The sequence below is a fragment of the Topomyia yanbarensis genome, chromosome 3, assembly GCF_030247195.1.
Source record: "Topomyia yanbarensis strain Yona2022 chromosome 3, ASM3024719v1, whole genome shotgun sequence".
NCBI classification, from domain to species: domain Eukaryota; kingdom Metazoa; phylum Arthropoda; class Insecta; order Diptera; family Culicidae; genus Topomyia; species Topomyia yanbarensis.
Genome location: NC_080672.1, coordinates 398,025,487 through 398,050,927, shown reverse-complemented (window position 1 = coordinate 398,050,927; position 25,441 = coordinate 398,025,487). Strand labels below are relative to the sequence as shown.

At 42.7% G+C, this 25,441-nt stretch overlaps 1 protein-coding gene across 1 annotated transcript in view; it reads right to left on the bottom strand.

Moving 5' to 3' along the window:
- The window catches only part of LOC131693561 (mucin-2), a 96,559-nt gene that overhangs the window by 12,019 nt on the left and 59,099 nt on the right, over nt 1–25,441 (bottom strand). Inside the window, exons 2-4 of the mRNA XM_058981482.1 lie at nt 16,214–19,891; nt 15,986–16,153; nt 15,554–15,915 (exon numbers count right to left, since the gene is read on the bottom strand). Coding sequence (XP_058837465.1) covers nt 15,554–15,915; nt 15,986–16,153; nt 16,214–19,858 — 4,175 coding nt within the window. The 5' untranslated portion in view covers nt 19,859–19,891. The remainder of the gene's footprint in view (nt 1–15,553; nt 15,916–15,985; nt 16,154–16,213; nt 19,892–25,441) is intronic.

Here is a 25,441-nt window from a genome sequence, read left to right as displayed (position 1 = left end):
ACGCTAGTGAGTGGCCGCGAGTTGAGAACGTTCTCAACTTCCACCAACGCGTTCTGGAGCACCTCGTGAGTTGGCGTAGCATTCGATTGCAGCACAGTTAGGTTCCGTTTCACGGACTGAACCAGACGCTCCCATGCTCCCCCCATGTGAGGAGAGGCTGGCGGATTGAAAGTCCATTCCGTTCGAGCCGTAGTGAACTCCCGCATCAGCCGGTCGTCGTCGAGTTCCTGTAGCGCTAGCTGTAGCTCCTTACTGGCGCCCTGGAAGTTTGTGCCACGGTCGCTGTAGATCACTGCCGGAACTCCCCTTCTAGCGAAGATGTTGCGTATAGCCATGATACAGGAATCTGTCGTCAGTGTGTGAGCGAGTTCTAAGTGTACAGCGCGAATGGTAAGACATGTTGCCAGTACCCCCCAACGTTTCTCTGTGCGTCGTCCGACGGATACCGTCATTGGGCCAAAATAGTCTATCCCCATGTACGTAAATGGTCGAGCAAAGGCAGCCAGGCGAGCGAGTGGTAGATCGGCCATCGCAGGTGGTTGCGGGGCAGCCTGGTTATTTTTACACTGTTGGCACTCCTTCCGGATCGCACGGTACGTTGCCTTCAGACGTGGACTGCGGAATCGCTGGCGAAGCTCGTTGATGATCGTCTCATGGTTCTGGTGGTTAAACTGCTTGTGTGCGTTGGACACGATAAGCCTAGTGATGTGGTGATTCCGTGGAAGAATAACCGGATTAGCGGCGTCGTAATCTGTGAATTTACATTCTTGGGTTCGGCCGCGGGCCCTTAGAACGCCGTTCTTGTCAAGAAAGGCGCACATCTTGCTTAGTGAACTGTTGTTTTTTATAAACTTGCGTTGCTGGGTGGTTGATAAGGGTTCATTCAGGACTGCTATCTCATCGGGATACGCACTGCGCTGTGCAAGACGAAACAGGTAATTTTCCGCTTTTCTTAGCTCGTCACGAGTCAGAGGGCCACTCTGCCTTGGTTTTTTCATCTTAGCTTGCCTCAGGTTGTCCACGAAACGGGTCACATAAGCCATTCGGCGCAGTAGAGAAGACCATTCCGAGAAATCATGTGGCTGAACCACTGGGTCCAACGGCATGGTATGAAGCAGAAGATGAGGCCGCAACTCCTCTTTAGTCGATCCAAATGAGTGCGGGGAAACAGGCCATGCTTCCTTCGGTTGCCAGAGAAAATTGGGACCGCAAAACCATCGACTAGAGGCTGTCATATCTGGAGCTCGTGTCCATTTGGTTCCCTCGTCTGCCACGTTCAGCTTCGTTGGCACCCACTGCCATTCGTTGACGTTCGTCGTTTCCAGGATCTCACTAACACGGAAGGCCACGAATTGGCTATACCGACGGTGATCTGAGTTGAGCCAGCAGAGGACATCTCTGGAGTCAGTCCAGAAGAAACGTTGATTGATTTTGACGGATAGCGATTTGGCAATGGTTCCCGCTAATCTCACGCCTATCACGGCGGCTTGCAGTTCGGACTTCGGAATGGAGAGAAACTTTAGCGGCGCGACTCTCGTCTTTGCTCCGGCCAGTCTGCATTCGATGGTTTCTCCTTCCTGAAAACGCAAATACACTGCAGCTGCGAAACCGTTCTCGCTTGCGTCGACGAACGTGTGCAGTTGTACCACCGTTCCGTCCGTCGTGGATGTGAGTGTTCGGTAGCATCGAGGTATTTCGATAGACGATACCTGCGGCAACACTGTCAGCCATGACAACCACTTTTGAAACAACGACTCATCGATGGGGTCATCCCAGCCGACTGAAGTTCTCCAGATTTCTTGCAGCAAGGATTTTAGTTGCATTAGGAAGTGTGCTATGAGTCCTAAGGGATCGAATATCATCATTAACGTCCGAAGCACTTCGCGTTTTGTCGGTCGTCGCTGCCCACTGATCAGTAGCTGCTCGTACCGCGGTGACATTTTATATGTGAAGCAGTCTGTTGAGGTGTTCCACCACATTCCGAGAACCCGTTCTGACACGTGTTTGTCGCCGATACTGAGGCTTTTCTCATCGGAGCCTGTTTCGCTCATAGCTGCCACAACTCTGGGTGAGTTGGAGATCCAGTTCCGCATTTCGAAGCCTGCTGATCTGTGCACTGTCTGTACTTCTCGAACCACTTGTATTGCTTCCTCCTCAGATTCCACACTCAGAAGCATATCGTCAACGTAGTGTTGCTTTACGATTGCGTGAACTGCTTCTGGGTGTTCTTGTTCGAATCTCTTTGCATTGTAATTTTTTACGTATTGTGCCGTACTCGGCGAGCAGCATGCGCCGAACGTCATTACCTGCACTACGTAGACGCTAGGGTCGATATCTGTCTCGCAGGCCTTCCAGAAGAAGCGTTGGCAATGCTGGTCGTCCTCCCGCATCCTTACTTGGTGGTACATCTCACGGATGTCGCCGCATACCGCTGTCCGAAACTCCCGGAACTGGATCAGAACAGATAGAAGAGATGTCAGTTGGTCTGGGCCTTTTAACAGAACTGAGTTGAGTGAAACTCCAAAGGCGGTGGCAGCTGCATCCCATACGAGTCTCGTTTTGCCCGGCTTGTTCGGATTGACGATTGGAAATATCGGAAGGTACCAAACTCGTGGGCGGTTTACTTCCAGCTCTTCCGCGGACAACTTGCGAATGTAGCCTTTGTTGATATGATCCTGGATTTTCGCGTTCAATTCTCCCGCCAGAAGTGGATCCTTCTTCATGCGGTTATCTAAGCATCGCCATCTTCGCAGTGCCATCGCTGCACTATCCGGAAGTCGAACCGAATCGTACTTCCATAGAAGCCCGGATTCGAAACGGCTGTCTACGGCCCGAGTGAGTGATTCCAGCATTGACTGTGCTCGTTGGTCCTCGTGTGACAGAAGTAGTTTACTTTGCTTAGATATGCCCAAGCTGTCGAGGGCAAAATAACCTTTGACGAGTTCGTGAAGATCTTCACTGGTCTCTCTGTTGCACTGGCAAATCTGTAGTGCATGATAGTTTACGTAGTGCCCAGCATTCTTCTCTCCCACACAACTGCCGAAAACAATCCAGCCGAGCCGTGTTTTGATTGCAATCGGCTCATTTGACTGTCCCTCGCGACTCTTCATTGCATATCCGAGAGTGGCATTATCCAAGCCGATTAGGATTCGCGGATTGGCCTCGTTATACGACTCAATCGGTAGTCCCATGAGGTGCTGGTATCTCTGTTGCAACTCCGAGGTGAGGAGAGTCTGTGGTCGGATCTGCAAATTTCTGATCGTTCGTACACTGGAGAGATCATACCTCTTGATCGGGTTCGTTACACTGGAGATTTGAAGACTAACGTTTTGTGATCTGTTTTCGATCTTGGTGGTTTCGCCTGTCCACTTCAGGCACAGTGGATTCTTTGGTCCCCTTAACCCGAGCTCGTCTGCTAAACTCTGTTCTAGAAGCGTGAGTTCTGAGCCGTCGTCCAGGAATGCGTAGGTTCGAATTGCCTTCGATGGGCCGTATAAAATGACCGGAACTACTCTGAACAAGATCTCCGACTGCACTTGGTGCACGTTGCAACTCTTCTCGTAAACAGCGGCTGCTGTAGGAGATTCACCAGATCGAGGGTTTCCGTAACCGTGAAGCAGAGGATGGTGCAGATATGTACAGCCATTCGTTCCGCATGGTTTTTCTTGTCTACATGACCCGTTGTGTTTACGCAGGCATTTGCGACAAAGTTTGTAAGCTCTTACTGTCCCCCACTTCGAATCGTAGCTTAGGTCTACGAACTGTTTGCACTTGGCCAGCATCGTACAATCCCCTTTGCACGCCACGCACTTCTTGGTGTCAACGATGGTTGGTTTCTGTGGAGAGTTGGCTGGTTTCGAATCCTTAGAGTCTATTTCCGAGTGAACATTCAAGAAGCCATCCCGCTTAGTACCGCGAAACCGTTGATCGCTGAATACGGTATCTACGACCGCACTTGCATCCTCTGCTGTCTCGTACAGCCACGTACTGAAATCCAATAGGTTCGGAGTAGGGTTGTTCCTTGAGAACCTGGCCCAGCTCAGCTTCAACGTTGGTGGCAACCTCCCTACCAACTCGTATCGCAGCGATGCATTGTAGACGAAGTCACTAACCTCACACGCTTGAATGGTAGCGACCAAATTCTCAACTGTCAGCGCGAAGTTCACCACTGTCTCCAACTTCTCTATGCTCGGTGACGGCAATGATCGTATCTTCTTGATAACCGCCTGCACGATTGCTTCCGGTCGTCCATAGAGCATCTTGAGAGTTGAAAGGACTCCCGCAACGTTCGATGGGTGGAGCAGGCGACATCTTACTGCTTCCAATGCTCTTCCTTTCAAGCACTTACGCAACCGTAACATATTTTCCTCATTGGAGAATCCGCACATCTGAGTCGACGAGTTAAACATCGAGAAGAACAGCGGCCAATCTTCCGGATTACCACTGAAGTCCGGCAAATCCTTCGAAACTGCCTGGCGTGCGGCGATTTGACTTCGATTCAACACACAAGCCGTGTCGTCACTGAGCCCATGCGCTGGGAGGGATGGTCGTCCAACGGGGGTGGAACGCTGACCTGGTACAAACGCATTCGCTTCGACCCATGATCCAGCCTCCGGCGCGAGAGCGACTGATTGTCGCATATGGGAGCTGCCGAAGATTGGCCGAGTCTCTTGTTGGCCGGAAACACGTTGTGGGGGTCGTCGGAGTTGGATATTAACTTGAGTCGCACGCTGCTGATCTGGAACTGGAGCATGGTGCTCTATAGACGCAGTCGAGTTCCTCGGTGGACGTTTCTCTAGTTCCTCGGCTTCAGATCCGCAGTCAACCTTCTCGCCGTATCCATCCGTGTCGTCTATCCACTTCTTCACCTTTGACATTGATACTGATTGGGATTCACTAACAATCGACGAGCAGTCGCTACCGCCCTCTAACAGAATCTTGTACTTGAGTTCTAAATATCGTCGTTCCAACTCTTTTTCCTCCTCTAACCATTGTAGTTCCAAAGCTTGTCTCCGTTTGGCCTGACTTCCGATGCTGCTTGCCTTGCTCTTTGACCGTACAGTGGATGTGGTACTGCTTACGTTGGGGGGATGCAGAGGGGAAGGGGTTAGATCCTTTGCGTGTTCGCAGTTCATGCAGATCCAGCTCACGTCAGCAATCCCTTCTGACACTTCTACACACGAGAAATGATACCACTCATTGCAACCGTCACACTGAACCATTCGACTATTATCACGCTCATCACACACTTGACAATGACCGACCCGATTCTTTCGTACGCGGCGGAACGGATTACGTTTGACTACGTTCGTTTTATTTTTCTCGGCGGTATCCTTTTCCTTAGGATTTGCTCCCGGCCGGTTGGATTCATTGGTAACTTTATCATTTACCTGTTCGCTGGGGGGAGGATGGACAAACACTTTAATCGCCGAATCCTTAGCGTTCGTTTCGTCCTTCTGCAGCTCAGTCGTAGTCGCTTGGACGTTGTGACCGTCAACTGCCGCGTCATCACCTGGGGTGACCTTATCGACCGTCTTCTTGCTGGATCCGGATTTGGCTTTCCTGGATGACATCCTTCCTCCGTGAAGCAATTCTCGTAAAAGAATTTTATAAGATGTTGCTCGACAGCAGTGAGTACTGGCAGATTTTATCAATCTTCACTTTATTGTAGATGAAACGTATGGGATGATTATAAAATTCCTAGAATGATTAAGGTTTTAGTTTGATAGGATAATGCATACATTCCCTTACTTTTAGTGACTGTACTGTCCTGCAACGTGTTTAAACTTTCCGGAGAGCGATCAATCTGGCGACACTATATGCAATTTATACATCAAATCTATTTGTTAGCTGACAATCTGACCACTCACCCTAACGACTCAGTTCAGCACTGTACTGATTTCTACGCGAACGTGAGCTTCAAGGCGGTACTTGTACTCTTAGATCCGTACTAGGTTGTCCCCGTACTATCTTGATCCGTACTGTAGCTGTAAGTTTTAGGTTTAGTTTTAGCTCTTAAATTGAATATAGGCTCACCTTTTCACAAATAGAATTGACTAAATTAAGAATTGCAAATAATCGATACCGCTCACTAATCCTCACACACTAGAAAATTATTAAATGCTTCTAACTGTGATAGCTTAGGTTATACAATTTACGATTGTTCTTCACGAAATGACTTGACAACTATTTCCCCCGCTTGTTCGACTGTCTTTCACGTCACCCTTATTCGTGCCAATCCCCCGAGAAGGCGGAAGGCGCGGTTAGTGTTGTTGATTTGTTGCATGGGCGCCGAGGGGCTCGCTTAACTGTGTAGCGCTGTTAACAATATGTGTCGCCGGTGTCGTGTGTTATGGTATTACCGAACGGAACCGTTGGTCAGAAGACCGTCCTTGTCGTACTGGTCATAGATGCGAGGTTTTTTCTCATCTGATGGCACTTGACATGCTTCGGAGATCTGTCTTAATGCTCTCTACTTAGCGCAGGATACGCGAAACCGCTGCTAGCTTTCGAAAAAAAATTCCTAGCTGCTGCTACTCTATCAGTCTCTCTCTCTCGACTGAGGATTACAATTTCGGTCGACTAAATTGTGCTATGAAAATTGTACTTCCTGGAATTTCACCTAACGAGATCAATTCATTGTGAGGAATTTCGCTGCGTTCCAATATTGCTTGCCTCTGTAGGTGATGATGTGTGTGGATTCACTTCGGCAGCCAGCTCTTATGTTTTGGGTAATTTTGCTATCTTATTCTGCTGAATAAATCATCTTCCTAAAGCCTCTACGTTATACTACGGTCACTTTAAAAACGCCCTGCTATTTAATCTTGTAGCTCTCGGCAAGTCAGTAGGTTTGTTCCAGTACACGGAAGTCACTCCGGAATAAAGAGGAGCAAAAATATTTGCTCCTTTTTACTCCGGTTTGCTACCAGAAGAAGAAAAAAGAGAAGAAGAGAGTACAGGAACGATTTTCTCCGGTTCCAGTTTCTCCTGGTACTGGAACAGACCTAGTCCTGGCACTCTTCTCGACTATTCCTGGCACTATACCGCTGGCGTCGCACTTATGACGGTGATCAAGCTTGGCGAGAGTGGCAGTCGTTACGTCGGAATTGTTCACTCGACAAGCAGTAAGTGCAAGGACTCTGCTACTTATGCCTGAGCCCCTCATTGAAACCTTCGTCCTACCGGAGTGTTAGCTTCGTCCGATACCGGAGCGTATTGCTGAACCGAAGCAGTCTGCTACTGGCGCTGCTTCCTTCGAATCGGAATCGCTGAATATTCCCGTTAGTCGAATGTGTCCAACGTGGCCGAAGGCAAACCGATTGCAGCAACACCACCAGCCGTAGCTGACCTTTTAGCCTTTAATCCAAAAGAAGTTTTGGTCGAATTCATTATAATTCTATGTAAAATTTAATACTGTTTTATTTAGTTTGATTGCGCATATTGTTTACATCAGACACTCCCCTTAATTCGTTGAGTAAGTATTTCACTGCCTTTATAATCCTTTTGGAATCAGTTACAATAATCCATTATAATCATTTTATGATAAGTGTATTGCTAGTTAGGACTTTTATATCAGCCGGGCCCTTTTATAATTTGTTATAAAATCATTATCTAAATTCTTCATAATCCATTGTTACGTTATGTTTATGCACATGGCCAGATAGATAGTTTTTAACTGGGACGTGACGTGTGGATACGAAAAAACCTAATGTCAATTGCAGCCAGGGGGAGCTGTCAAATGCAGCCAAAGGGAACCGTCAAATGCAGTCAGGGGGAACTGTCAAATGCAGCCAGTCCATTTAAAATATGTGAGGAAGAAAGAGTGGCTATGCAAAACAGGAGATCAAATGAACAGAAAAAAAACATATCCAGGTTTTGTCCCAGGACTTTAATAGAGAACATGAAAATTCGATTTGTTTGCATTTGGCAGTGGGCCTTTTTCAAATGTTTGGCTAGAAATTCCTTACTTCTACAATGAGTCATGTACATGAAAAGTAAAAATGTTAAATTTAACGGAACAATGTATGATGCCGACATCAAATAAAAAATTACAGCTGAGCGACCTTGTTTGGAAAGTGTTAACATTTGGCAGCGAACCAAACCAAGTTTCTCATACTATGATCGAATCAACAAAAATTCCAAGACCATGTAAACAATCTCTCTGAACTGTCAAAAAAGTGAGGTTAAACATTATCATGCAATGTTCTCCACCGAGAGGTTCACTTTAGTTTGTTTACATAACCAATGAACTTTGTACCGCGACTCACCACTTCATTTGCCGCGTTGCCAGGAACTCAAGCAAAAATATACAAAACTGCTGTGTTGCCTAAACACACATTTTGAGTCCCACCATTCTTGCAAAGGTGAAAAAAATACTCAACATTCTTGCATTTTTCAAATTTAAAAAAATCATTAAAAAATCACGATAGCTCCAAATAGTCTCATTTCAACGGCAATATTCTTAAAAATGTGTAGTCTTTTGAATAAAAATAAGAAAAAAGGGGGTTAGGTCGGACGAGAAAGGTCTATTGGTCAACCGCAAATACCAAAATCTTCACTGACGAATCAAAGCTAGAAGAAGAAGTTGGAATAGGGGTACACGGTATCTGTGAAGGATTAGCTCTACGTCTGCCTCCAGACTGCTCGGTATTTTCCGTAGAAGCAGCCGCGATCACCATTGCCATACGCAGAAAATCCGAAGGTATACCAACAGTAATTTTTTCCGACTCCCTCTCGGTCATCTTGGCACTCGAGACCGGAGAATCGAAGCATCCGTACATCCAGGAAATCGAAGATACCTGTGATATTCTCACTACGATTTGCTGGGTCCCGGGCCATTGTGGAATCAAGGGCAACGAGACCGCTGACCATCTGGCCTCTATCGGTCGGCGAACGAGGTCAGTGGTTTCCCGAGAAGTCCCGGTAAATGATATCACTAAATCATTCAAGCAGAAAGCCTCCAACCACTTCATCGACCACTGGAGGAACCTGCGAGGACACCCATAGAAAATCAAGGGATCTCTCCAAAGATGGGAAGACAGAGAGAGCAGAATAGAGCAAAAGGTACTCTCGCGACTCCGTGTAGGGCACACCAGAATTACCCACGCCCACACTATCTCACGAGTAAATCGACCACTATGTTCCACATGCAACAGCAGGTTAACAGTCGAACATATACTCGTCAACTGCCCCGTCTACGAAGACCTTCTTCGGCAACACGATGTATCATTATCCATAAAGGATATACTTGGAAATGACCCGTCACGAGAGGAGAAACTACTGATATTTTAAAAAAACGCCAACTTGTTCGCAGAGATTTGAAGAGAAGGGAATACCATGATCGCCTCGGGACCTGGTGCGCATCTCTAGCAATGTCTTCCGACTTTAAATAGACGTCATAAACTGTAACAAATGAAATAGACTAAGAGGTTACATAGAATATAAGCACCCTTTGGTAGGCGAATGACGGTTAAAGCCTATAAATAAATAAATAAATAAATAAGTTCTACAATTCTTTCTTTGTCTCTATACAATTATCTCTTCTTGTTTCGACGCAAAATCATTTACATCACATCGTGTCATATGCAAAAACGATTTCGAACCCACTACATTTGTGGTGAGATCATGCTGTGTTAACTATTAAAGAGCAGCGAAATGAAAAGAGATGTGGATAAAATGTCAAATAACCAATTATAGAGAATGTTAAGGGGCACCAAATGAACAATAGTAACGATTAATTTTGTTGATTAATAATTAGAATAGTTACAAAACTCCTCGAAAAACGCTAATTATGAACAATTTTACTAGTAAAAATTCATTTAGTACCCTTAACTAAGAGATATTAGATATCGCTATAATCATAAATAATTATTTTGAGAAAATTAACGAAATGCGCCTAAAAACACTAACTTTTAACTACTTTACAACTAAAAGATAATTAAAACTAATTAACTGAAAGATATAAAAACACCATTCAATAGGAAAATTTCTAACCTTTCGAGTGGATTTAAAATATAAAGTATAATTTTTGAGTTAGAGGTATTTTAAGACAAATAGATTTTTTACACAAAAAGCTCAACGGTTCTGTGACGGTTGAGATTTGATGGTATGTGTAGAACAATTTTTTTCTCCAAATATGACAGTCAATCACCCCTCGAGAGGTTCTTAACCATTAGGGCACTGCAAAAAATTTTTTTTTGAATATTGTGACAAATTTCAAAGTAAGCTCAAATACCAAATTTCACATCATTTGGACAATTCTAGACTCCCGCCCTTGAAATTTTTGAAATTGGTGCTGTGGGAAAATAAAGAGGAAAAATTCACGAAATGCTATGACTTTTCAAGTAGCAATCAGAAAATTAAAATTTATACCTGTTTTTAAAAGGAAATAATCTAAGTATTGGAATGGAGATATTCTTGTTTCTATAAAAATACGGAAAAGTGGGGTACTGGGTCGTTTTGACCCCTAAATCCCCTATTTTTTTAATTTTTCTGCATCGTGGTGCAAACCATACATATTTTGCAGTTTTTCTAATGTGAAAAAATCTGAGAAATCGAACGAAACCTTTTTGAACTTTGCCCAAATACGAGAAGTTGGGGTTATAGGGCTTTTAGTCATACATATTAAATTGTATCATTTTCTCGTGCATATATCTCTATTACTCTTCATCCAATTTTCATAAATTGTACTTTGTTGAACGTGGAAAATCTTTGGGAATAAAATAAAAATAGATTCGTTACCGGTAAAATTCAGAAACATCAAATTATCTGATTTATAGTCTCGATTTCACATTTTTATCATATAATCGCACATATTAACTTCATTTAGCAACAAAATTCTTATTTAATTTACTACTTATACTGAAATATGCGTTTAGAAATCACATGAGAAAAGTTTCATGCCTGGAAAAATAGGTGAAGTTTAGGTATTAGGATATTTAATGAAAAAAAATCTGGTTTGTAGAGTTAATGTCAAAAAATTTGGTTTTTGAATTTTAACGCAAACGAATCTATTTTTGTTGTACTTCTAAGAATTATCCACGTTCAACAAGGTACAATTTATTAAAATTGAATGAAGGATAATAGAGATATATGATGCACGACAAAATGATAAAATTTAATATAAATGACAAAAGGCCCTATAACCACAACTTCTCGTATTCGGACAAAGGTCCAAAAGGTTCCGTTCGATTTTTGAGATTTTTTCACATTAGAAAAACTGCAAAATATGTATGGTTTGCACCACGGAGCAAAAAATTTAAAAAATAGGGGATTTTGGGGCCAACTGACCCAGTACCCCACTTTCCCGTATTTTGTTAGGAACATGAATATCTCCATTCCAATACTGAGGTTATTTTCTTTACAAAGAGGTATAAATTGTAATTTTCTGATTGCTACTTCAAAAGCTATAGCATTTAATATATTTTTACCTCCACATTTTCCCAAAGCACCAATTTCAAAAAATTCAAGCGAAGTTAGCGGGAGTCAGAATTGTCCAAATGATGTGAAATTTGGCATCTGAGCTTACTTTGACATTTGTCACAATATGAGAGGGGGGCCTTCGAGAATCTAAAAAAATTTTTTTTTGCAGTGCCCTATTAACCATGAACCAAACACCCTGTATGTTTTCATAAGATTTATTTTAAAAAACAAAAAAAAAAATCGTTTTTACGTATTACAACGATTTTTTTTTTAAATAATGTTATTTTATGTATATTGGACCGAAAATTTATCGAATAGAACCGAAAGCTATATAGAGCCTAGTGACCCAATTACATGTTAAAACCACAGACTAACAGATATAACACTACGAGGGAATTTCCTAAAAAATCGATCCGGCCATTTTACCAGAACACTAGCTCCACCTTTTATTCACGGTCCCAAACACTCATTTGTTAGTGGGTTACCCCTCAGGTTTGAGAACAATTTTTAACTAGTGGTCTATCCCTCATATGCTTGTTCATATGCCAGTGCTAAGACAAGACGTGACAATAGGGGGGTCGTTTTTGTTCCAACTTTACGTCAGCATGGTCCAGCTTCTTATTGGTTGATTCTGACTTTTTGCACCGTACGCAATTGAGTTCTACAAGATGACGACACGAATGAACTCATGATGAATGAAGTTCATGTTTGACAATTCTCGGTGGTTTGTTTACTTTGTCAGTTGCGTGAGTGCGAGTGCAACGGGTGCTCATCTGTTACATTCGAACTCACGTAACTTCCATGTAAACAAACCACCGAGAATTGTCAAACGAAGTTCATCCGGCTCATTTTGTAGGGTTATGTCGGTTGGTGTAAAACCTAATGTTACTGCAAGGATAGCGAAATGATGTTTGGCAGTGTTGCTATTTTTATAGTGAAAGATTGTCATTACTTTTGAAAAATAAAATTATTAACGTTAAATAAGTAAAAATTACTAAATTGAACAGAGAATGTGCGGCAAAGTGAAAAAAGTATATAGTATGCATTTACTGCATACGTGGTTGATTAACTTTAACAAAAATAAAGCAAACCACACCATAATCCAAAAAATTTCAGAAAATGGCTTCATCAAACCGTACTAAACACCCATGACATGCAAAAACGGTGTCCTTCATCAATATAGTGGATTCAAGATACAAAATATAGCCGGCATAAAATGAGTTAACAAGACTCCATTTTAATTAATAAAAATAGCAACATTGTTCGGAAGATTTCGGCAGGGTGAAAATGGACGAAAAGAAGAATACCGTAGGAAAAATAAGAAGCCGATTGGCATGTCTTGTCTTAGGGTATTACAACCTCGAGAAATCATCATAAAAAGAAAGGATTCAATTACGGCAATGTTCCACAACAATTCTCTTGAAATGTCAGGATTCTTTAAGAGCTGTCTTATAGATGGGAGCACGTCGTTTGGCATAAGTTCGTTTGGCATAAGTTCATTTGGCATAAGTTCATTTGGCATAATGTTCATTTGGCATAACCGTAGGTGACACATACGGTCGTTTGGCATAATGTTCATTTGGCATAATGGTCATTTGGCATAATGGTCATTTGGCATAATGGTCGTTTGGCATAATGGTGATTTGGCATAATGGTCGTTTGGCATAATTTGAAATATACATTGAAATCTCTGTTATATTAGGCGTTGACGATGCCTAATGTGGCTACGCCACATCGCTTTAAGCGTGGTGCTGTCCGACATCGCTCCGCTCCGTCGGACTTAAACTAGCTGATAGCCCCTATGTTTAAGTAATCCGGCCAAACGAGTGGATCACAGACAGGGTGGCCAGACCTACCGATTTATCGGTAGTCCTACCGATTTTGGTCTTCCCTACCGATTCACAGACGACCAAGGCAAAACTACCGATATTTTGTTATTCCTACCGAAAACTACCGATTTTTATTAATTTTGGACACATCCTACTCAACATTCATTTTTTGAGTTGGATTTGGTCTGAGATCTGTGTTGTCAGTATTTTACAATAATAATAATTATTATTATTCCATTGTCAATACTACGAATTATTCTATGTCAATACTACGTTTTTGGGACAACAACCTGGCCTACCGATAACTAGCGATAAACTTTTAGTGACCCTACCGATATTAAGGAATTCTATCTGGCCACCCTGATCACAGATTTGCTTGCAAGGGGCTGCCGTTCCGACGGGGGTATACAGATTCAAAGAACTGCAATATATATATATATATATATATATATATATATATATATATATATATATATATATATATATATATATATATATATATATATATATATATATATATATATATATATATATATATATATATATATATATATATATATATATATATATATATATATATTGCAGTTCATTGAATTTGCATACCATATAACCCTCGCAAGTAAACCAGTAATCCACTCGTTTGCCCGGTTTACTCAAACCTAGGAGTTGACTCCTTCTTTCAAACATGAGCAGTTCTTTGAATCTGTATACCCCCGTCGGAACGGCAGCCCCTTGCAAGCGAATCTGTGATCCACTCGTTTGCCCGGATTACTTAAACTTAGGAGTTGACACCTTCTTTCAAACATGAGCAGTTCTTTGAATCTGTATACCCCCGTCGGAACGACAGCCCCTTACAAGCGAATCTGTGATCCACTCGTTTGCCCGGATTACTTAAACTTAGGAGTTGACTCCTTCTTTCAAACGTGAGCAGTTCTTTGAATCTGTATACCCCCGTCGGAACGGCAGCCCCTTGCAAGCAAATCTGTGATCCACTCGTTTGCCCGGATTACTTAAACATAGGGGCTATCAGCTAGGTTAAGTCCGACGGAGCGGAGCGATGTCGGACAGCACCACGCTTAAAGCGATGTGGCGTAGCCACATTAGGCATCGTCAACGCCTAATATAACTGAGATTTCAATGTATATTTCAAATTATGCCAAACGACCATTATGCCAAATGACCATTATGCCAAACGACCATTATGCCAAATGACCATTATGCCAAATGACCATTATGTCAAATGAACATTATGCCAAACAACCGTATGTGTCACCTACGGTTATGCCAAATGAACATTATGCCAAATGAACTTATGCCAAATGAACTTATGCCAAATGAACTTATGCCAAACGAACTTATGCCAAACGACGTGCTCCCCTTATAGATCAATCTCCACATGTGCTTTGAATGGAATGTTCACAAGATTATGCTTTTCTTCTAGTTCTATTGTGATGATACGATTTCTTAAAAATAATTTTACCGATAGAAATCTGAAATTTTCGGGTAACTTATAATCACCAGCTCATTTGTATACACATTTTTGTATTGTGTTTATTAGGGCTTCATCCACTTATGTCATAAAATAATGTGTTATTATTATTGTAATAATAATGTATTATTACCATTATAACATTTCATTTATTTAGAAGCAAATTCGGTGTTTGTTTTACCTATCATATGATCCTTATGGATATTCATTTTTTCGGCAATATTTGTTAAACTTTAAATATGAAGCTTTTTGAGAAAAACATCACCCGCTTCTAAATACTATTCGTCATTTATAAACGAGGTATCCCAATATATTAAACTCTCAATGAAGAACGGAAACATGGTGAAGCTTAAAAAGATAAATCCGTGAATACAATCCATTTTATTTTTGTGCATTCTAAAACAACGTACGATTCAGTAAAACATAGCAAACTCTATAACAGTTCGGTTGGGTTTAAAATAAAATCGTACGTCGAATGATTGATGAAAATCCAATGTCTAATTGCTGAAAGTTTCGCGAATTCAACAGGAAGAAGTAAATGCTAATATGGTAACTAATACTTTCAGAATATATAGAAACTTTTGTTAGGATTGTCAAACAATTTGACCAGTGTTTCGCAGCCCTTTGGAGTAGAGTATGTTAGACTGAAGACGAAACTAATCAGTATTTACAAGATGCTTCCTGTCAATATGTTAATCAACGTGCCTCCCACAAAGTAACCAAAGTAACCCCAGGAGATTGCTAGGATAGACGCAGTCTTCCGAAAGCCTTAACAACATAAATATTACACCGTGTAAAAATACTTCTCTACAACCTATCGTCCGCCTGCGGTGGCATCTGGCTGAGTGCAACCTCCTTCGTCACCACACCGGCCGGGGTCGTGGGTGCGTCGGCGAGGTTAGCGGAAACGTTGACTAGTTGATTTTTTTCCTCCTGGTACGGGCTGGCTGTTACGATTTCCGGTTCCGGCTCGATGGACTGATGTTCTTCTTCGTAGTTTTTGTGTCGCGATTCTACACTCTGCACCGGTTGGAACGAGTTCTGTGTTAGCTTCGTAGACCATTGACTTTCCTGCGGCTGTAAGCTGAATCGGGTCCGCTCACGGATGCGGAATCTTGGCGTTTGAGTTTCCGTCGGTTTTTCGGATGATTGGTCCTGTAGTTGTTGTTGCGGTTGCTAGAATATAACAAACAATCGACAGAAAATGAGATTAGAAAATATCGACGGAACTGTATCGTTAGAATACTTCTTGTCTAGATCGAATAGTGGGAGACACCCTTCGAAGTTCCTTAGTTCTCGCGAACCCTCTAGTGACCGAAGGCTCTGGAGAAGCGGTTGTAGTGGGAGTCGCGTAAGTCGTCAGCGGTCGACGCGTTCTCGCACGGAGGATGTCTTGGCGGGTTTTTGGACGCACCTAAAATATCACATGCCGTTCAGTTAGAACTCAACGAACCTGCGCAAGATTGCAACTCACGGTAAATGCTCCTTGCGTAGGTTGCTCATCATCACCAGAGACACCTCGGCTAAAATACGTCGTAGTAGGTGCACCCGTCGTCGTCGTCGTGTACAATGGACGACCGGGACGCCTCACGAATGCTGGTCGACGTTGCGACGATCCTCTTAACGATTCGGTTGTCGTGCGTTCTGTGGTCGCTCGCTCCGTAGCGATCGTTGTCCTTGGTGAGTAAACGGATTGTCTCGACAGTGGCCTCCTGGGTCTGGGAGTAATTTCCACTTTGCGAATGTCCTGTCCATCATCCTGGTGGTTGCTTGCGGGAGTTTCTACTTCTTCTTGTTTAACTGGGTGTTGTCTTCTGGTGCTGTAGACTGGTTGTTCTCGTTGAACTTCTACTGATTTGACTGGAGTTTCACGCTGTTGTTCTACCTGGTGGTAGTTAACCGGCAGAACTCGAACGGATTCGTCATCCTGTTGCACTGTCGACTCGCGTCCATTCTGGTGGATTGTGGTTGGTGCGAACGGACTTGTAGCTTCCGATTCGTAGTTTTCGCTGTAGTAGGTTTCCTTCTTCGGGTTGGAAACTTCTTCGTTCGTTGGTACCTCCGGAATGTGTTCCGTTTGTGTCATGGGGTACAGATTCAGGCGGTCTGTTTGCTCTTCGAAGATTTGTGAGTACGTCAGAGGCATTGTGGTTGCATGGGTTGTGGTCGTACTGGGAGTTGTTGATGGAGGTGGAGGAGGAGGAGGTGGAGGACTGGTCGTGGTTGTGGAGTGCGACGAAGGCCTTATGACTGGATAGTTTTGTTTCAGAACATCTCTTTGGTAGTCAAGATTTTCCTCTTCTTTAGCGACTCGTGAACTGCTGTGCAGGCGAGTTCTGACTCTTCCTCTACCAACCGGTTTCTCATCGCTGGATGGAACATATCGTGATCGACTTCGGTTGATCGTTGTTGATCTGGTTGGCGCTGTGGAATCGCTGTAAGTTGAACTGCTTGTTGGTCGTCTGCCCCGGTGTCGTCTTGTCGTCATCTCTGTGACGTAAGGATCGGCCGTAACTGGGGCGGTCGATGTTCGGTGCACTGTCTTCCGGAAGTGTCCCTTGGCGGTGGTTGAGGTTGCAGGACCTGACGCACCCTTCTGTTCAGTGTTCTTCTGTGGTGACCATTCATCCTCCATGAGAGAGTTGACCAATCCCGGAAGGTTTGCACTGATGGGTGGTAGTTCGGAAGGAATGCTATAAGACTGTTCGTTGGATGGTGGCGTTGTAAGGCGTGAAGTTTCGCTGGTTGTGTCGTACCGTAACGGATCTTGTGTGGTGACTACTTCCACGGGGTAGTGCGTTTCATCGTTTGTGTTCGTTTCGTATTTGTACTTGTTGATGTAGGAATTTTCAGAGAACTGGTTTACGTAGGAATCCGAGTTGTATGATGACTCGGGTTGTCGGGACTGCTGGGGGAATCGAGGACGATCCGATTCGAAAAGTCTACTCTTCTCTTCGAAGTCTTCGAAAAAGGCGTCCACCGTAGTTTTCGGTGGTACAGTTGTGGTCGTTGTTCTGGCTGTTACCGGAGTAGTTGTCGGTACGTAGTATGTGCTAACGAACTTTTGCTTAGGTGTATCGTCGTTGGTGTTCGGTTGGAAGTAATTGTTACGAATCGTTTGCGGTCCTCCACTCGGAGCATCATTGTTCACAACGGTTTTCAACATGTCCCGATTGTCTTGATGGAAGAATTCCAAAAAGGCGTTATCGACAACTGTCTTCGTAGTCTGGGTGTTTTGTGGACGAACGGAGTTTACCAGTTTGAATTTGTGCACAAAGTGTTCCTCTTCGTGGTTGTTTCGAAGTGAATCTGCGTTCTCGTCTTCTTCATACTGGGGTGCAACGGTTGGGGCACTGTAAGGGCGTCGGTTGCGGAAATTCTCCTCTTTAATGTGCGGCTTTGGCTGGGTGTCCTGCTGACGGGAAGGATGCACTTTTTCGGTTGTCGTTTCCGGTTGCGGAGTTGTAAAGATGGATGATAGCTGTTCCGAATCTCCAAATAGCGGAATCTTCTGGTCTGGGATAGGTTTGAACTCGAATGGTTTGTAGGTCTTTGGGGAATAGTTCAGCGAGGACGTAGTCGGAGTCGTGGGCTTTTTGGTTTTGGCAAGATTAAAGTATTCTTCGTTGACTATGTGTCGGTTTGGTTGATTGTTTACGCTGTTGAATGGTGAGTGAGAATGGAGCGCTCGTTCAGTCTGTGGCTGTCGATAGGATTCCTGTGGGGTTTGAGTGTTTCCTCGACTGTAGTTGGTTCTGTCGGTAGTCTGTTTGTTGGACGGTGAGGTGTAGTGACCGGAATCATACTGAGACTTGGTAGATGGTAGTGTTATAGTAGGTTTTGTGGTAGCTTCGGTGAACTTTAACGTTGCCGGTTGGTAGTACTCAATGTTTTCTGGCTGCCGGTAATAGTTACTTGCTGGACTACTGTTAGCCTGCTGGACGATCACTGATCCAACATGAGGCGCTGGAAGAGGAATTTTAGAGAATCCGGTAGGCGTTTTATAGCTAAGAGGAGCAACGAAAAATGGCAAACTGTCAAGTTTCCTATCGAAGCGGTTCTGTTCAATGCTGGATAGATATGGCAGTTCAAACTTGGAGTATCCTTTGGGAGGTGCAAGACCTGACGGACCGATGAATACTTTGGGCAGATTCTTGCTGAGGCTGTCTAGGACGGCAATTTCGTTCACATTCTTCAGATTGCCGAGGGCATCCGAGATGGTTATTTTGGATTGCTTGTCATCATTGTACATAAACATGGCTAGCGGCGGTTGATTCGGCTTGGGTTTAGTAGGCTGAGGAGCAGTCGTTGTAGTCTTGGTAGTGTAGGGTGTTTGTGTGGTTCGCGGTTTCGGTGTCGTTGTTACAGAGGTGTAGAAATCGTTGATGAGTGAGGCACTGACAGGTTGTGGAAAAGCGTTGTAGCGGTTCGTTTCCTGTTGAGCTGGTTTTTGATTGTACAAGGTTTCCACTGGGACGTAAAGTAGTTGAACTTCTTCCTGTGAAACTCCACTTCCTGGTTGGTTTTGACCAGTTTGTAACAGTGGCTGACGAAGATTGTTACCTTGCGTGTGCTGCTGTAGTGGGAAAGGGAACTGCTGCTGCTGCTGTTCTAGAATCGATGGTTTTTCTTGGACTAGTACATTTTTCGTCGAGGGCTCTGGACTGTATGGGGGAAGTGGATGTCTCTGGATTGTCTGTATGCCACCGAACGGAGATTGTTGCAGGAATGATTGATGACTCCCAAAGGGCTGATTGAAGGCAGACTCAAAATCCTGCTGGAGAGGTTGAGCTACTGGTGCTGGTGGAAACCGATTCGATTGGCCAGCCGCCGGGAATGGTTGATTCACGAAGGTGAAATGATGATGCTGTGGTTGGGCGCTGTTGTCGTTACCCAGAAAACCACTGCTATCGAAGAAGTTTAACACCTTTGCTCCGGCTTGTCGATCTCCAGGTCGACAGGTAGGGCAAGGCTGTGATAGCGGGATCCAATCATTGCCTGCGTTATTACCAAACTCCGTCAGCTGGCGAGACCATCGCTCACCAGCGTGAAGGCAGGATAAATTTAACACAAACAACAAAACTGGATACCAGCTTCTTTTGGCGACATCTATCGCCATCCTCCTTCGCCCGCAAAGGGGTGATAAGGTCCCCTGTGCAAACAAAAAAAAATAAAGAAAGAGAAAAGAATTAATCATTATGGCTTTCCTTAATCCGTTTCAATCATCGTTTTTGCACGCGACTCTGTTGCTTTCCGTTCAGCTTTTACATGTTTCATGTTCGATAGAGCGTACCATTTCTTTCGTTCGCCCCAGCTCTTTGTCGATGGGTTTTGTTTTCGCAAAACAAAACCCTTGCTTTCAATTCATTGAGGGCCCGATCGATACACATTAATTTTCACCGCGCGGGTGCGCGTCTCAAATGTAGGGGAGTGCGATAAAGGTGGGCACCTTAAAGTTAATTAAGTTTTTGATATGTTTATTTTTATTGATTTTATCTCATTTAAAGTAAGATTTTCAGGTTTGGAAAGAAAAACTAAAATATAACACGCACGTATTTCGCGTTCTAAATTTTTTAAACCTATTATTAGAGAGTAAAAGCCAGCTGTCGACATTCCTTTCGAGGGGGAATACCGGACGAAAAATTATTGCCTAAGCCCAGTTCTTCTGCCTCTAGTTTTTGGTTATTTTCCGTCGGCCTATTTCGGCTACGAGACCAAACACCGACGCCAGAAAGGTGACGACTCCCACTATCTGGACTAGATATCGACCCATCAACTGATGGACGGCTTTACTTCCCTTCCGAAGGAAGGTGTGACATCAGATTTTTCTCACCTCAGAAAAGTCTCACCGACCTCGACTGGGATTTAACCCAGACCAACTGGGGTGAGAGGCGGTCACGCTTACCACCCAACCATCAGCGCCGTCTAAGTCCAGTTCATACACACTCAATTCGGCTCGGCAATTTCATAACAGACGTGTGATAAGTAAACTTAGAAACTGATAGCTCAGTAAAGTGAGATTTGTTAGCTGATTTTCGGGGAAATATCCTCCGAGTATCAGCTATGAAACATCACTTTTATTAAAATTCAGCCAAAAAATTCTGCCAGATTTTTTAATTATAGAAGTGTTTGCACACACATTTTGGAAATTTGGGGCATATTTTCCCAAAATTATCAAAAATCGATTGATAAATTTCGATAACTTTGAAGTCGCTTTTAAGTGACAGATTTTGCCAGACATTTTTCAATGTTCTGCCAGATATTATTTGAAAAATAGTGGCAACCCTGCCCGTAGTGTAGCGCCATCTATAAATGACTAGTAGATGCAACGATTTCACTGATGATGGAGGAGAATTCTTGCACCCTAATTAATTGAGAGCAGGTGGAATTGTGTAATGTTATTTTTTCAATGTTTATATATTTTATCCAAATGATTTTCTTATTGTAAATACGAGCTAAACGAGGTAAGTTACATCCATTTTGCACTGAAATGTGAAATGTTGCAATGTGAAATGTAATGTCGAATAAGATCCTTATAAATAACCTGCCCTACTAACACAAACTCCTATTTTTGAAACATCTATGAAAGCAGTATGGGTTCACTTTCGCAAGTAGATGTTAAACTAACATTCCTTCCCTTCCTCCACGATTGTAAGGATGTGGCCAAGTGTACACTGTGACGCTTGTTCCACTATGAAGAAAAAGCGTTAATCCCAAATGCTTTTTTTTTTTCTTGCGACACAATATGGGGGATGTCTTGGTAAATATTAGCTGATCATTGTACAGACACCCACAATTTGTGCAATCGTATATGCTATAAACAACTGTGATTGACATGTTTGTCCGAAACTTCCCCTCAAAGTCAATTTTGACGGCTGGTTTTTACGTCATAATCTGCATGCTAAGATCATGTTCAGCGGCGTATTATTTTATATAGGAGTCAAGCGCTTTGTTTTGTAATTTCGAACAGTTCTGTTTCGAAATTTAAAACTGGTATACACCGTTTAGGGCATGTTCAGGAGTGTTTCAGTTCTAGATTCAAAATTTTGACAGTTCTATAATATAAAACTGAATATTTTAAAACTAGAACTTGCTGTCCCCAGCAGCAGTTTTAGCGGGTGTTCTAGTCAGTTTAAAATTCATGTCTTGCCATGCTTTCAGCCGTATTGCATTCAAATTTATTTTGCACCAGTCTATCGGGTCTATGTGTCTGTGCTGAAAACTTTATATGTATTTAAAACACAGTTCTAAACTTGTTTTAAAATCAGCAACAAATAGGCGTCGTATAACAGTTTTAAATTATAAAACAAAACTGTTCGAAATTATAAAACAAAATGCTCTGCTGGGGATGTGAATGTCTCAGTTTCAGTTCTACTTTGAAACTCCTATACAAAATAAAACGCTCCTGAACATGCCCTTAGAACAGGTTCAGGAGTGTTTCAGTTTTAGATTTATAATTTTGACAGTTCTATAATATAAAACTGAAAATTTTAAAACTGGAACTTGCTGTCCCCAGCAGTAGTTTTAGTGGATGTTCTATTCAGTTTAAAATTAATGTCTCGCTATACCTTCAGCGTTACTGCACTCAAATTTATTTTTTTCCAGTCTATGTGGTCTAAGTTTCTGTGATGAAAACTTTGCATGTATTTAAAACGCAGTTCTAAACGTGTTTTAAAATCAGCAACAAATAGAACGGCATCCTATAACAGTTTTAAATTTTAAAACAAAACTGTTCGAAATTATGAAGCAAAACGCTCTGCTGGGTATGTGAATGTTTCAGTTCCAGTTCTACTTTGAAACTCCTATACAAAATGAAACGCTCCCGAACATGCCCTTAGAGCTGTGTTTTATAGGCATGTTCAGGAGCGTTTCAGTGCAAGATGCAAAATTTTGACAGCTCCATGATATACAACTGAAAAATTTTAGCGGGTGTTCAGTTCGAAATTCATGTAATGTAATGTCTTCAGGGTTACTGGACTCAAAATTATTTTTACCCAGTGTGTCGGGTCTAACTGTCTGTGCTGAATACTCTCGATGTATTTTAAGCACAGTAACTGTTCTAAACGTTTAGACGAATTTAAAAGAATTTAGCAATAAATAGAACGGCGGCGTCAACCAGTTTTAACCCTCAAAACGGCAAGCTTGAATAGTGACTTCAAGAAGCATCGTTCCTAAAACCGAATGAAATCAAAAGCCTTTTTGACGTTTTATCAGTGAGAGAATCGAAATCCTGAAAACACTCGATCATTTGTATTTCAATTTACAAGTTTTATTGAAACTAGATTACTGTAACTAGACGGACACTAGCTAAAACTATTGCTGGGGAGATCATGTTTTAATTTTAAAACTTTCCGTTAATCTAGCACTCCTCAACAAGCCCTAAGCCGTCCCAAAATACGTTTATTACTCGGCATATTTGCTGTAAATGCCCACCACATAATTTGGGACAACTCAGATATCTATTTGAGAGACACTGAATTGATGGAATACTTAAGCAGTACAGATCTGCACATACTTAATGTTGGAAATCGCCCAGCATTTGCACAAGTTGGCAGAGAAGAGGTGTTAGAAGTAACTCTCTGCTCTGATAGTATTACGCATAAGTTAGCAAAGTGGTTCGTCCCAAATGACCCCGTACCGTCGTCATCTGATCATAAGTACATCGTCTTTGATCATTAAAACGTCTCGCTAGATATCGTCACATATCGTAATCCCAAATCTACGAACTGGGACCTCTACGAAGAGGGCTTGGTGACTAGGTTTCGGGGGTATCTTCCGACGATTGAATCTCCACGTAACTTTGATGAGGTCATGGATAAAACAAATTCACTCTTAGTAGTAGCTTACGAAGATGTTAGCCGCTTCGAGTTATGCGTGCTTCTAGAACTTGGCGATATACCGAACTTGTGCGACTCAAAAAGTTATGAACAAGAGTTTGGAACCGCAGACGCAGGGACGGCTCGGAAGCCTTTTACATAGGCTCGCAAAGCATATAGAAATGCCATTCGATTCTCTGAGCGAAGTGGTTGGAAAAGCCTCTGCCCAAATGTCTCAAGTCTCTACGAAACTAGCAGATTAAGTAAGTTACTTTCGAAATCGAAAGACTTTCATGTCAGTTCGATCAGAACTGCTAATGGTGAATACTCGTCTGACGAAGAAGTGGTACTTAACATTCTTTTTGACACACACTTTCCAGGCTGCACTTCTCAGGTAATTTTAATTTTGGACATTTCTCGTAGAACTGTGACAACCGAATCGATCAAATGGGCGATTGAAAGTTTTGCTCTGTAAAAGTCCCCGGGAAAGGATGAAATCATTCCAGTTCTGCTACAAAGAGGATATGAACACTTAAAGCATATTTTGAAAAAGGTTTTACTTGTAGTCTTGCAACAGGATACATTCCATTAGCATGGCGGGAAATTACAGTAAAATTCATTCCCAAAGGTGGCCGCGTCACTTATGAGAAGGCAAAGAGCTTTAGACCGATCAGTCTGACCTCCTTCCTTCTCAAATCAGTGGAACGTTTAATCGACCACTACATTCTGGATGTTAGCTTGATCGAACACCCGCTGCATGCAATGCAACATGCATATCAGCAGGGGAAGTCTACTACTATCCTGTTACACAATATTGTCTACAACATAGAAAAAGCTTTTTTAAAAATGCAACCAATTTTAGGAGTTTTTCTCGATATTGAAGGTTCTTTTGACAACGTGTCTTTCGAATCCATTTTGGAAGCAGCACGAGATCATGGAGTCCCTTCATATACCACTAAATCGATACACGCAATGCCTGGCAACCGACATCTGTGCTCATCGTTATGACAAGTAAATATAAGGAAACTGAATGTCTGCGAATATCCTCAAGGTGATGTGCTGTCACCACTTCTGTAGAACCTTGACGACGATGGCTTGTTGAGGAAACTCAATTAGCTAGGGTTTCCGACATATGGTTTCGCAGATGATGATCATATAATGATCACCGGTATTTGCATTAACACATTTTTTGATATGATGTAACAAGCATTATGTGTTGTCGAGCAATGATGTCTTCATGTTGGACTATCAGTTAATCCAAATAAAAAACATCAATGGTGCTTTTCACGCAACGAAGGATTACAACCGGAGTTCGTCTGTTGCAGGTCTTTGGTTCTGAAATTATTGTCGCAGATCAAGTTAAGTACGTTGGGGTAATTCTTGACTTAAAACTTAATTGGACAGCTCACGTCGATTTCAGAATCAAGAAAGCTTGCACGGTATTCGGCCAGTGTAGACGGGCTTTCGGCAAATCTTGGGAACTCAAACCTAAGTGCGTTCAGTGGATCTATACAACGATTGTTAGACCAGTACTAGCATACGTGTGCCTTGTTCGGTGGCAGAAGGGAGAAATCATGACAATCCAATCAAAGTTAAACCATCTTCACAGGATGGTCTTGATGGCGATGACTGATGCGTTCTCTACATCGTCCACTGCTGCTTTAGAGGCGCTCTTGAACATTAAACCACTGCATGTGTTCCTAAAACAAGAAGCACTTGCTTGCGCATTGCGTCTAAAGGGGACTGGGCTCTGGAACACTAACCCAATAGATCGTGCAATTAGCCACACAAGACTCTATGGTTACTTGGGATGAGCATGCACTTGTTCTCAGTTACCTTACACTCACACGTAGTTTTCCTTTTAAAGTTTTTCAACGTAAGATTTC